At 44.2% G+C, this 14,179-nt stretch overlaps 2 protein-coding genes across 50 annotated transcripts in view; one reads left to right on the plus strand and one right to left on the minus strand.

Annotated features, from left to right (window-relative positions):
• Window positions 1-14,179, plus strand: part of MANBA (mannosidase beta) — a 589,447-nt gene that overhangs the window by 153,234 nt on the left and 422,034 nt on the right. For 29 of the 47 annotated variants that reach the window (XR_009564084.1, XR_009564068.1, XR_009564074.1 and 26 more), the window contains one exon: window positions 35-3,427. The gene's annotated coding sequence lies outside the window, so the exon portion shown is untranslated. The other 18 variants (XR_009564110.1, XR_009564100.1, XR_009564103.1 and 15 more) reach the window with 18 other exon arrangements.
• The window catches only part of NFKB1 (nuclear factor kappa B subunit 1), a 122,307-nt gene that overhangs the window by 7,471 nt on the left and 100,657 nt on the right, over window positions 1-14,179 (minus strand). For all 3 annotated transcript variants that reach the window (XM_060299752.2, XM_030845109.3, XM_030845108.3), the window contains 5 exons: window positions 13,441-13,582; window positions 9,718-9,832; window positions 2,879-3,080; window positions 2,265-2,434; window positions 1,825-1,927 (listed from right to left, as the gene is read on the minus strand). In XM_060299752.2, coding sequence (XP_060155735.1) covers window positions 1,825-1,927; window positions 2,265-2,434; window positions 2,879-3,080; window positions 9,718-9,832; window positions 13,441-13,582 — 732 coding nt within the window. The remainder of the gene's footprint in view (window positions 1-1,824; window positions 1,928-2,264; window positions 2,435-2,878; window positions 3,081-9,717; window positions 9,833-13,440; window positions 13,583-14,179) is intronic.

The following is a 14,179-nucleotide window of genomic DNA, read 5'->3' on the forward strand; positions in this document are numbered from 1 at the left end:
GATCTGCATGCCACTTCTTACTCTGTTCTCCCAGCTGCAGCCTGATCTCTGGGGCAGTAAGTGTCACCCGACCACGGAAACAGTAGAGAAACTAGGATGAACAATTTGCAGGACCCAAGATGGAGAAGCTTAACTAGGTCTGTTCCTTAAGTGATCTTCTTCATGACTCTGAGCTCAGGACTAGGATTTTGTTTTTGTTTTTAAATTTTGTTTTTAAATTTTGTTTATTTTTGTCTGCGTTGGGTCTTCGCTGCTGCTGCGCGTGGGCTTTCTCTAGTTGCAATGAGTGGGGGCCCCTCTTCGTTGCGGTGCGCGGGCTTCTCATTGCGGTGGCTTCTCTTATTGCGGAGCCTAGGCTCTAGGTGCACAGGCTTCAGTAGTTGTGGCTTAGCGGGCTCTAGAGCACAGGCTCAGTAGTTGTGGCGTGGGCTTAGTTGCTCCCCAGCACGTGGGATCTTCCTGGAACAGGGCTCGAACCCGTGTCCCCTGCATCGGCAGGCGGAGTCTCAACCACTGCGCCATCAGGGAAGCCCAGGACTAGGTTTTTCTTCTGAGTTTCTTCATTTATGTACTGGAGAAACTGCTACTTGCTACTCCTTTCATGGGATACTGAGAATTAGAGAGAAAGCATTCTTGGAAGGGTCAGAGCTTCTCGTCTGAAGGCATTTCTTAATTATAACCAGTGACTCCCCACACTATTCATCCACACTGCAATCATCGTCTCTTGTTCACGGGAACGTCAACTTGACAAAGGAGGAAAGAAAAGGCTGCTGCTTATTCGGGATGTGATGTCAGAAAAATGTAGTGCTGCCAAAGAAAAGGTTCTCATATTTTTCTGGCCTCAGTTTTTTTTAGAAGGTATTTAATCTTCTCTTTTCTTGAATTTGTGAAGCATTTATTTTCTAAAAAAAATTTAATAACCTCTGAGGTAAATCACATAGGCCAGGACAGGCTTGAGATACCAATTCCATTAAACATTTTTTGAGGTTCTAAATACACAAGGCAGTAGAGATTCAAGGATGAGCAGGAATAATTTTTTCTGTATTTCACAGGAAGAGAGGATTGAATTGGAATAACACCTTCAAATCCTTGAGCAAAACAGGGGACAGAAACACAGCAGAGAGAATGGAGTCTGGAAGTTCAGGGTGACGAGGTGTGACTCACAGCTCTGCCCCTTACTGGGGCCCTGGGACCGGGATGCAGAAGTCTCTCTAGTCTGTTTCCTTGGCTATAAAATGGGGCTAATAATGGGCTTTGTCTCAAAGGGTTATTGTGGATTAAGTAAGACTAAATGAGACAGTGCGTGTGGAGTGCCTATAGCCCAACAGCCCAACAGCAGCTAGCGATGTTTAGTGCCTGGTACATGACAGTACTCAACACACCGCCCACTTGTTTCTTCCTATTACTCTGGCTTCTCAGGGACCTTTCTTGCAAAAGGAAGTCTTTAAATCATTTCTTATACCAATAAACTTTTCCTTCTGAGGACTTGTGACATGACCTGAGGTGGATACTGCTCCGAGTTCTACAAGGAATTCGATTCAACGTTAAGAGCTCTTGTCATGGGAGTCAATGAAGACAACCCACATCCAAAACAAACAGGTGAACTGGAGAGTAAAAACTAACGTGACTGTCAGCACGAAGCCCGGGACTACTAGTCCAAACAGTGCCTCTACGGCAGTTGAATGTGATTTGCCAGAGAACTTTTATTTACTTGTGCCTTTCTGCAGCGGGTCTGTGGCTTAAGAAGGTGGCGTGGCTGCTCTACTGAGGCTGGGTTTGCATTCCTGATGACATTTTCCATCACCGACCGCCAGGCTCCCTTACCTGCTGCCTTGAGAAGAGCTGCCAGCCTCGTGGACCCTCTCCCAGCTGCTATGTGCAGGGGTGTAGTTCCGTCATAGGTGGTGCTGTCTACATGGGCATCACCCTAAAATCCCCCCCCACAGAAAACGGTTAGTCCAAGCTTCTCTCGCCCTTTTGTCCCCGCCTCCCCCTGTCTGCATGGCTCCCCGGGTCATATTACCAGCCCTGTTGCTATTTTGGGCAGGCTCTGCCATTGAAGAAATCCCCAGTTAGAAATAACCAGGCAAGGGATGCCGGGAGAGCCTGAGCTGCTATTCTGAAGCGTCGAGTAGATAGAGTAGATGTTACAAAGGTGGAGCAGAATGTAGGGAGATAACCTGTTCGCGACATCATTCTTCGAAAAGATTTCCCCCAATCCCCTTTGGGAATTGAATGCAAAGGCAGGTAAGCGCATCCTTCACCTCCAGGAGCAGGCAGCCAGCCAAGGAGATGTTGTCGTGCTCCACGGCCAGATGCAGCGCCGTGCGCCCCGACTTCCGCTCCTGAGCGTTGACGTCAGCCCCGGCGCCCACGAGCAGCAGCAGACACGGCAAGCTGTTGCTCATCATGGCCTCGTGAATGGCGTTCAGACCTGCAGCCCAAGCACAGGCACGGTCACGGGGAGGGAAGGCTGTCGGGGGTCAGCATGTTGAGTGCCAACAGAATCTCTCCTTCAGACAGTCTTTACAGGTGCTGTAAGTCAGTTATTCTGCATGTAAACCCAGACTCCTTTCACGTTCTCAGGAGACACTGAGAGCATATAAACATTCTCCGAATAACGGATGCTTTCTACATACCAAGACTGGTGTTTGCTCAGGCCTTTGCTTTTTCCTCCTACTGACTGCCTATTCCAAATCATCTTTAAAGGAATTAGCTACAGCCAGCAATGGAAATTTCCATAAGAGATGATGAATTCTAAGTGATTAAGGAAAGCACTTTGGGGTGCCAATCAAATAACACACATTTACCAGAGAGCTACTTTTTGTGTAGAAAGCAGACAGAGAGGGTTACACCACGATGTGTGACTGTCTCTTACCTTCCCCGTTGGGGTGGTTGATAAGTTGTGCTGCCTTCTTGTGCTTGAGTAAAATGCTGAGAATTTCATCGTGTCCTCCTTTGGCAGCCAGGTGCAAAGCAGAGTTACCCGAGCGGTCCAGAAGGGTGAGGTCGGCCCCGGCCCTCAGCAAGTCCTCCACCACAGCCTCCTGCCTGGTGATCACTGCCAAGTGCAAGGGTGTCTGGCGAGAATAGGCAGGAGATGACACTGGTCAGCGGCATACTTGTAACCCACAGGCTTATGAGCTGTGACTGCAATAGGTGGAGTCATACTGAGGGGCCATTTCTCATTCCCAGATTAACTTCTCACCTTTGCAAATGAGTTACTCTCTGTTCCACATCATATGCTAATGAAGTATTGGGATGGCCAAAAAAGTGCCTTTGGTTTTTAAAGTAAAAACCAAAGACACATTTTTCATTTTCGCCAAGAACTTTATTGAACAACGTATTCACCCTTTTGTTCCACTACCTTCTGCCATTTTTCAGGCAACTTCATAATTCCATCTTCCCAAAACTTTTTTTTTTTTTTTTGCAGTACGCGGGCCTCTCACTGTTGTGGCCTCTCCCGTTGCGGAGCACAGGCTCTGGATGCGCAGGCTCAGTGGCCATGGCTCACAGGCCCAGCTGCTCCGCGGCATGTGGGATCTTCCCGGACCGGGGCGCAAACCCACGTCCCCTGCATCGGCAGACGTACTCTCAACCGCTGCGCCACCAGGGAAACCCTATCTTCCCAAAACTTTTTTATCTTTTTGCACAAAGAACTGTTCCAGGTGCCTTTTACAGTCTTCCAGGTAACTGAAATTTTTTCCATTAAGAGAATTTTGTAAAGACTGAAATGAAATCTGAAGGTGTAATGTCTGGTGAATACGGCGGATGAATCAGAACTTCCCGGCCACGCTGGAACAGTTTTTGCCTGGTCATCAAAGAAACATGCGGTCTTGTGTTATCCTGATGGAAGATTATGCGTTTTCTGTTGACTAATTCTGGACGCTTTTAGTCGAGTGCTGCTTTCAGTTAGTCTAATTGGGAGCAGTACTTGTTGGAATTAATCGTTTGGTTTTCCAGAAGGAGCTCATAACAGAGGACTCCCTTCCAATTTCACCATATACACATCACCTTCTCTGGATGAAGACTGGCCTTTGGTGTGGTTGGTGGTGTTCATTTCACTTGCCCCACGATCTCTTCCATTCCACATTATTGTACAGTATCCACTTTTCATCACCTGTCACAATTTGTTTTAAAAATGGAACGTTTTTGTTACGTTTAAGTAGAGAATCGCATGCAGAAATAGGGTCAAGAAGGTTTTTTCCCCGCTTAACATGGAACTGAAACATCAAAGTGACTGACGTAACCCAGCTGGTGCACATGATTTTCAAAGCTTGATTTGGATATTCTGAGTATGTCGGCTATCTCCCTAGTGGTAATAATGGTGATCGTTCTCAATTAATGTCTCGATTTGATTGCTATCAACTTCAACTGGTCTACCAGACCGCAGAGCATCGTCCAGCGAGAAATCTCCAGCACGAAACTTCGCAAACCACTTCTGACACGTTCAATCAGTCACAGCACCTTCTCCATACACTGCACAAATCTTTTCGTGTTTCAGTTGCGTTTTTACTTTTCTTGAAATAATAAAGCATAACAGGCCGAAAATGTTTTCCTTCCATCTTCAATATTAAAATGGCTACACAAAAAAATCACCAATTTTGGTAAGTCTTTTTTTAAATGCACGCTGATATGACAGCTGTCACATACAATCTAACAAAATTGTTTTGAATGAAGCTAAAGACAACCAAGTGCTGTGAGAGCCGTCTTACGGAAAAAACCGAAGGAACCTTTTGGCCAATCCAATATATATACTGGACTAACATTTAGTCGTTCAATTATCAAGATTATTTTTTATATTTACAATTCTTAATAGCTTTCTTGTTTCTCACTACAGCCAAGTGATTGTTGATATGTTAACTCATCTATTAGTAAATTTAGTTTTCTTGAATTTCTAGGAGTCTACCTTCAGCTGAAAAATCATGTTAACAAATCAAATCAAGGCTATGGTTTTACTGAAGAAGTTTAAATAAACTGCCCGATAGAAACCAATTAACAAAGGTGCTGTCATTCTATACTGACATGGAAAAAAAATGCGCTAAATTAAAAACTACTGTTCCGTGGACTGGCTCCATGAGACCAATGGATAGAACTCTGCCACTCCCATTTTAGAGGATTCTCAAAGTCATACTAGGACCAGAGAACTACCTCTCACTAAGAGGGCTCGGATGGACAAACAAGCTGAGTTGCTGACACCTAATAAGTGTGTAAACAGTCCATTTGATTACGCTGCCCACGAAGCAGTACCTCAGTGAATGCAAATGAGATGTTTTGAAAACTGTGTTTTCAAAATCAGTTAAGACAGACACAATCATGGAAGTATCTTTCAAAGAACTGAGGCCACTGACACAGAACAGCAGTGTATTTTTATACAAGTCAGTCTATTTCACAGAAGCCTGTGAAATCCAGCCTGTCTAGTGACAATTTGCCTAAACTTTCCTTCTCAGTAAGCAGTTAGTGGCTGTAGCAGTGACAACAGGTGGGCCACCGACATCCTGGCCGGGGCATGGCACATGTAAACAGGATGAAAGATGCTTGTGCTGCCTAAGTCTCATTACAGTGATTATTTTTTTTATAATTAATTAATTTTTGGCTGTGTTGGGCTTTGTTGCTGCGTGCGGGCTTTCTTTAGTTGCGGCGAGTGGGGTCTACTCTTCGTTGTGGTGCGCGGGCTTCTCATTGCAGTGGCTTCTCTTGTTGCGGAGCATGGGCTCTAGGTGCGCGGGCTCCAGTAGTTGTGGCACACGGGCTTGGTAGTTGCGGCTCGCGGGCTCTAGAGCTTAGGCTTGTAGTTGTGGCGCACGGGCTTAGTTGCTCCGCGGCGTGTGGGATCTTCCCAGACCAGGGATCGAACCTGTGTCCCCTGCATTGGCAGGCGGATTCTTAACCACTGCACCACCAGGGAAGCTGCTACAGTGATTATTTAATATAACAGAAACGGATTTTTTTTCTAAATTTCCACTCTCACCCTTATTTTTTTCATCCCTTAGAACTATATCCTGGCTTGAAATGAATCATGTCCTCAGAACTTTAGACATTATAGCCAAGAGCCTTCCTCTCAAAAAATAAATAAGTAAATAAAAGCTGTGTTTATAATCAGATATGTTATTTGGGGAGATGGGAAAAGGAAAGAGAACGATACTGGAAAAAAGATCTGAAATCACATGATACCATTCAGAGATTTAAAATTATCTGTAGTTTCAATATAAGTTTCATATCATACAAAATCTCTTACCATGAGTAAAAAAAATTTTTTTAAGTTTTTTTTCCTATGATCCCATGAAGGTTTTCTATGACATTTTAGGCTTTAGATCTTAAACCCCAGGATTATATCTTAAGCAGTTACACAATGTAGGAATCCAGGAACTTTTCATGCCATGCCTGCTGGCATATGGACTTATGCAGACACTCTGCAGAGCCAAGTACACAAATGCCTCAGCAATCCCACTCCTGTCTGTGTATCTGACACAAATCCACAAGGGCACATGGGTGAGACTCTTCACTGAAGTACTGTCTGTGCAGGTAGGAAGAGAGAAGCTGGTTCAGTGTCCACTGTTGGGGAACAGGTACATAACAGGTGGAAGATGTAAACTATGGGATCCTCTTCAGGAGTAGAAACAAGGAACTAGCTGTACACACAGGTGCGTGGATAAATCGCATAAGCAGTGAAGGCAGAAATATAGTGACATGTAGCACAAAGCCACTTATGCAATTAAAAAATACGTGCATGGGGCTTCCGTGGTGGCGCAGTGGTTGAGAGTCCGCCTGCTGATGCAGGGGACGCGGGTTCGTGCCCCAGTCCGGGAGGATCCCACATGCCGCGGAGCGGCTGGGCCCGTGAGCCATGGCCGCTGAGCCTGCGCGTCCGGAGCCTGTGCTCCACAATGGGAGAGGCCACAACAGTGAGAGGCCCGCAGAATGCAAAAAAAAAAAAAAAAAAAAATACGTGCATGAAGAACTATATGGACACACACAAATGAGTGTGTGTAAAACTGATGAAACCCAGATGAGATCTGTGGATTCTATCAAGGTCAATTTCCTGGCTTTGATACTGGACAAGAGTTATGCAAGAAGTTACCACTGGGGAAACTGGGTGAAGGGTACGTGGGACTCCTGGTACACTTTTTTTTTTTTGGTAACCACCTATAAATCTGTAATTGTATTTAAAATTTAAGAAAAAGGTTTATGCAAATCAGGAGCAGTATGTATAATATAATGTGGACTGTGTGTAAGGATATACTAAAATATCTGTCTATTTAAAGTTATATATATTTTTATGTAACCAATACCTGGGAAAATACTTATAAACACAATAGTTATATTTGGGAGTGGGGCTGGGAGACGTATATGCTGCCAGGGAGGGTAACCTTGATTCTCTAATGTATATCCTTATGTACTATTTTAAAAACTATGAATACATATTATATTTATAATAATTAGAAACATTAAACAATACATGCGCAAAAACCCCACTAATGTTTTACAGGAACATATGCAAATAAAACAGTTGATATCACACACACTGGAGTTGTTGTTTATGTTGTGGGGAGGGAAATGGGAGAGGAAAAGAGGGTTTAAAGGGAACAGGTTTCAGAAGTATTTTCAGAAAAATCTTAACCCTATGCACTTGGATTATTTTGAGTGTGTCTTTCTCTAGAGGGTGGGTGGCAGAGAGATTTGATCGTGACAGATGGCCACAGAAATGTACTAAGATTAGTGAAAGGTATTCTGGGAGAATGTTTAAGACAATTGCCAAATAATCCACATTACTTAGGGAACTAATTTCCCATCACGAATAGCTAAGAGGAAACGTTTACAACAGATAAATGAAAGTCTAAATCTTAGTGGGTTTCTAGTTCTCAAATAAAAGTTGCCATTGGGTGTGTGTGTAAGACCTAAAAGGCAAACCAGGGGGATCCCGAATCCTTGCCCATCAATGAGAACAACGTAAGGTGGGGAAAACGGACCTGCATTCTCCTGAGACTCCCCAAATCAGAAGGCACACAAGTGTCAAAGGTGGTGGTTTGAGAGTTTTTGTCTCCAGCACACTGGAGAGTCTCAATATATGTACCCAAATGATACAGTAAGGAGTTTGGCACATAATACATCACAACTACTAATATCCTGTTGTGCGGTGTCCTTTGCAGGTCCTATTTATAAACAGAAAAACAAGCAATTCCTTCAATCTGACCTCCAGGCAGTGAAGTTAAGCTGCCTTCGAAAGGAGGACTGAGAGGTGACAACATCCCATTTCTAGTTTTATTTGTACACTTGGGATGGTGAAAAGGGACAATCAGTCCAAAAGCCTGCGAGAGTCAAGCTCTAAGGGCCAAATGACTTTCCAAATACCAGCAACACCCAAAATGGTATGAAAATCTGAAGAAGCTATCCTTTAAATATATGTCTAAAATTAGACCTCATCCTAGTTATTTTATGAGTCAGTGAAGAATCCCCAACTTCATTTTTCCTTTGATCTTAAGCATGACAGCCAAAGAAGAAGCCTAACGCCTTACATCCATTACTTTCCCTTATCGGGAAACACCTGTCCACAGATAAAAATCTATCGAGAGATACATGTAAACATTTCAGGACTTCTGCTTTGAGGAAATAAAAATGATTCACATCACCTGCTTTAAAAAGTTGAGAACTGGAACAGACACCTTTACTGTGTAAATAATTACGCATGATGGCTGTCTGTATTTTTAGAGTAAGGGATGTGCTCGACTCAGGCATCCGAGCATACCACAGAGGCCAAGGAAGTTTGGGAAGTCACTCTGGTTCGTGTGAAGAGAAGGAGAAAACAGGAAAGCCGAGAAGGCGGCAAGACCAGGAGTCTGTAGAGAAGACTGAGGGGGCCAGGGAAAGGCAGCAGGAAGAGAGAGTGCCCCGGGAGGGAGGAGGGAGCAGCTCTGGAGAGCGGAACCCTGCTCACGTCCTGCTTGTTTGGTCCCTTAGCCAGACAGGTTGGTCCAGGTCTGCCGGCTCCCTACACCCAGCATCCAGGCTTTGGTTCTGTCCAACAGTTTTAATCTCCTTTCCTCACCTGAAATCTGCATGTGCCCAACAGGCAGCCTCACTGAGTCTCCAGTCAACTCCCCTATCTGAAATATTTGAAGACCTCTGTAACAGAGGTCCCGAAGCTGCTTTTGAACCCACCTAATTTCTGTGTAAACCTGATTTGGGCAAATCCCTTTGGTGTCCCCTGTTTTCTTCACCTTGAGCTTTCTGTTTCTGCAAGACACTTCTTCCTTCTCAAGCAACCTTTTTACCTTTCTGTATTCTGATTCAGCACCCTTCATTTGATATGCATTTAATCTAGATGCTGTCAACATGTTTAGCAGACTTCAAAATTCTTGTAAATCACTAGCTTTTCAAACTTAACTTTTCTTCAATTGCATTTTTTCTTGACAGATGTGACATATTTATTCTATGCTGGATCGACTGCTTTGGCAGATTTCTGAAGTTTAAAGTTTGCAGTCCCCCAGCAGGATGCTGAATTTCATTGTGGGGTGACTGCTATTGCACCCACAGATCAAAGGATCCTAATTCATAAAAGAACATTCCCATGTAATGGGCTTTTAAGATATTACCTTCAGAGACATTTTGTTTTATTAACTGTTAACGTTATATGCTACTGTTAAGAAACACGCGTGCACGCACACATGTACAAACGATGGATTTTTATACAGTTGTCTCCTCGATATTTCTGCTTACCTGGTAGAGATCATTTCTCATGTTGATAATTTCTTCAGAAATCAAGCCAGATGTGACTTCTAGCAGATCTCTCACAAGCTGAGCATGAAGGTGGATGATTGCTAAGTGTAAGACACTGGAACAAAAATATAGTGGCAATAATCAACTAGACTGTTCATGGAAAAAAAAAAAAAAGATTCCCAAGGTAGGATTAGACTCCCAGACTGTATCTGGCTCTCATACCTAGTTTTCTTTGGCCCCCAGGTGTCTCGAATCTATGAAACATCTTGTATCCAAGGTGGGGAGGCTTTACTGCCTACTCATTTCCAGTACCTGCCTGCTCTCTGGTCTCTGGGGACATTCAGTTTGGACCCTTGAGGTGTAAAGGAACCCGGGCTTCGAGACACAGAAACCTATGTTCAAATCCCAGCTCTGCCTCTGTGCCTTGCACTTGCTCCTCTGACTTTTCCCTGACTTACCCCGACACACAGGTGACGTGTGTAAAATGGCTGCACTAGGATCTGTTCAGAAGAGTGTAGATATCTCCCGTAGCTCTGCCACCTCCTCCCGAATACAGTGTGGTGGCTTTTTAAGATCTTCCTAGATCCCAAGAGGGGAGAATGGAGTCAGGCTCTTAACTATGGGGAGAAGACTCTAGACGCAAACTTCTGAAGGAACAATGTAACTGTATCTCTCCACCGAGTCAGTCCCTCTGCCTGCAATGGTTTTGCTCCTCTTCTCTGCCTCAGCGGCACCTCTTTATCCTGCATATGCCAGTGCAAACCTTACATCCTTGGAGAAGACTTCCTCAACTTCCTAGGCAGAGCAAGCTGCCTCCCCTCAAGTTTACTGCTTGGTTGAGCGACTGCAGTTTGCTATACATCCTCCTCTCTGGCCTGTGATCCTCTCAGAGGCTGGTTCCCTCTGGGTCAGCCTTATAGCCCTGGCACACAGTTTAGGCACTAAAATAAGGACGACTGAACAAACTTAGGGCGAACACTAATGAGGCTGAAAATATTGGCAGGTGCCAATCATCACTCCTAGGAACAAATTTTTTTAATTGTTAAGAAAACTTAAAATTAATTGGAAACGACTCAACAATAAAAAGTGGCTACTGTTTGTTTAGAGCTTCTAATACCAGACCACACCAAGCACTTGACATACAGTATCTGACTAATCACAACAACAATCTTATGAGGTAGGTGATATTATCCTTATTTTTCAGGTGATGAAAGTGAGACTTACGGGTATAATAGAACTCAATCCAGGTCGTATATTAAGTCCAGGACTGTCTTGCCCCAAAGCCATCTCTTAATCCCTTAAGCTCTCCTGCTTCAGGGGCACATGGGCACTGCTCTGTAGAGTTGCAGATGCACATGCAGGAGGATGAACCCTCCGAAGTATGGACAGGTTATGATGCAGAGCACTCTGAGGATCCCAGGGAGGCAGTACATACGGGATTTGAGGCACAGGCTGGCTTTTCTCTAAAGATATTAGGTGTCATTTTATTCAGGCCACCTTCTTGGAAATAGCAAGTGTATATTACTTGGGATTAACATTGACTCAGGAGAGCCTGAAAAACTAAAGTGCGACTTCGTTATTTGAGAGATTTTTTAAATGAATGATTTCAGGGTTTCAGTCCTGTCTTTTGAACCGTAGGGCTGGAAGAAGACTGCTGAAAAGGGCCCAAAGTCTGACGCAGACATGATGCACATGTACCAAGAAAAAGGTCGTACTTCAAAAACTGCCTAAAAATTTCCATGTGCAGCTCAGCACTTTGTAGCAGAAGCACATTCCCCCTCCCCCATAGATTTTCACACCCTCGTGGGAATTTCCCCAGTACCAGAAGCTTTTTTATTTTTTTTCTTCATTGTATTTTCTGTGATGACTAACGGCCACAGGATTCAGATTATTAGCTGAATACGATAAACTCAGTGAAAACAAGGGGCTGAGCTGTGAGGCCAAAAGCTATCCCTTGTCTATATTCTTACGAGGACTCCTTGGTCTCCCCAGGTCTCACCCCTCTGGCCTCCAGCTGCGACAAGCCTCGCAGGCCTGCTTGCGTGAGTATGTTTGGGGTCCAGGGCGGGGACTCTAAGGGTTCATCTCCTGCTTGGGCAGGGAAAGCCACCTCCCCAGCCTCTCCACATGCATCCAGGTCCTTACACACGTCTATACCTTCCCCTCAGTGCCCTCACCTGAATGCATGTGCCTGTGTCCCTTTCCACAATCCTCCCTTCGAACACCAGCAGTCCCTTTCTAACTTACCTATGCTCGTCTTTCTTAGGCTCATCAGCAGGTCCCTAAAAAAGTCACCTGAAATGCTACTGTCCTGTCTTGGTTAACTGCTTTCTCTTGTGATTATATGCTATTGAATGCTAAATGGATTATTTAACCCTGTAAAAAACATTCTGCTGTTCATGACTTTACACAAAGAAGGCTGTACTGGTTCCTCTCGTACTGTATTAACGAGGCCAGTGGTTACACCACATCCTTGGTTAAGCTGCAAGGAATGAGAACAAAGGTCTCTGTCTGAAACCCTGAGGCTGGCACTTTCCTAAAGCATTTGGTTCAGTGTTTAAACTGAGGTTTAAAACACAGCACCCAAGAGCTCTTCCACAGAGAAGGATTTCTCATTGCTGACACTATTTTGGGAAGGTTTTAGATAAAGCACTTGACTTGGATTTGAGGGCTGCTGTCACTCGTTATTTTTATAGGCTTTTGAGATCATTTTAGAAGTCTCAATGAAAGGACTAGGAGAACCGTTTTAGAAAGAAGCCAGGTGTCTTTGCAAATACAAGCTCAGTAACAGCAGGAATGGGAAGCACGGTGCTTGGAATGTTAGACTCCCACACAATGCGGGTTAGAGCAGTCACAGGAGTCGGATTCCGTCACAGCCTGGTGACCGTCAACAGAGGCAGTAGAAGAGGAACCAGTAACTGGGAGAGCATGACAACGGCCTCCTAATGGTTTTGTTGCTGCTGTTGTGCTGTCTCTACTGGGCTTTTCCTTGAGAATATTATCATGACAAATATGCAGCGGGGATAACAAGCGCTTTAGGGATTTGGTAAGACCAAATTTCATTACATTATTCGAATAAATAAAGCAAATATTCCTATTCCAATAAATAAGTGCTTGTTTATTAAATATGATTCTAAATCGTATTCCAACAAATCAAGCAGGGCTTTTCAAAAAGTACCATTCCCTATATACACTACCAAACGTAAAACAGATAGCTAGTGGGAAGCAGCTGCATAGCACAGGGAGGTCAGCTCAGTGCTTTGTGACCACCTAGAGGGGTGGGATAGGGAGGGTGGGAGGGAAGGGACATGCAAGAGGGAGGGGATATGCGGATATATGTATATGTATAGTTGTTTCACTTTGTTATACAGCAGAAACTAACACACCATTGTAAAGCAATTATACTTCAGTCAAGATGTTAAAAAAAAAAAAAAAGTACCATTCCCCACACCCATCTTAGTTTTCTCGCCCAGAGTGCTGTACTCTTAGATGAGTATCCTTGCTATTTTAGAGCCCAAGAGGTGACAGCCACAGGACAGGAGAAGGAGATTGTGCCACTGTGCCACTCAACCTTACTGACACATTATTTTCCTTGAGAGGGTGTTTCAGTTGCAGGACCCAATAACTTTGATCAAGTCTTCTCATTTCTAGCCAGCATGCATACAATACTTTTCTCTCTTCGCCCCTTTAAAACAACCCTTGTTTGCAAAAGTTCTGACTTACCTGTCCCCATTCTCGTCCTGCACTGCAGTGAGATGGCGCTGGACAGCCAGCAGCATCTTCACATCTCCTGTCACTGCGTAGTCAAAAAGGGCATTGGCATGCTGCTTGGCAAGCTGCACAGCCTTCTCCAGAAAGAGGTTATCTGCAAGGCAGTGGATCACGATCACAGTTGAGTTTCACTCGACTTGCTCTACAGGAATGCCATGCTTGAGGCCACGACTGTCGGCATCAGTGTTCTGATACCCTGAGACACATCGACTTAGTGGAAAATGCTCCTTTTGGGGCTTCTGGGTTGTGCTCACTAGAAAAAGCACAGCTGGACATTGGCTCACTGACAAATATAGAGGCTGACCTCAAAAAAATCTGTCTACAGTCTGTTCGGGGAAAAGAAATTCAGAAGTTTCTGTTATCTTAAGGGGAACAATCAATCTCCAAATAATGTTAACTGGGTTTTGCCACAATTGTAAATAATCTCTTGGTGAAATAATCCTTCATGGGAGTCTTGAACGACTCTCTTGTTAGGCAAAAAGTGTCAAAAATCAGTCTCTGTCGCAGAGATACAGACTCTCCAAGAGCCATTGGTGTTTTTGTAAACTTTGCTTCCTGAAGGTCAACGGGAGGAAAACTGTGGCTTGCAGGTCAAATCCAGTGTGTGGCCTGCTTTTATACGGCCCCCTAGCTAAGCATGGTTGGTACATTTTTGAAGGGGTGTTAAAAAAAGAATATGCAATAGAAACCA

The sequence above is a fragment of the Globicephala melas genome, chromosome 5 (assembly GCF_963455315.2).
Source record: "Globicephala melas chromosome 5, mGloMel1.2, whole genome shotgun sequence".
Taxonomy (NCBI): Eukaryota; Metazoa; Chordata; class Mammalia; order Artiodactyla; family Delphinidae; genus Globicephala; species Globicephala melas.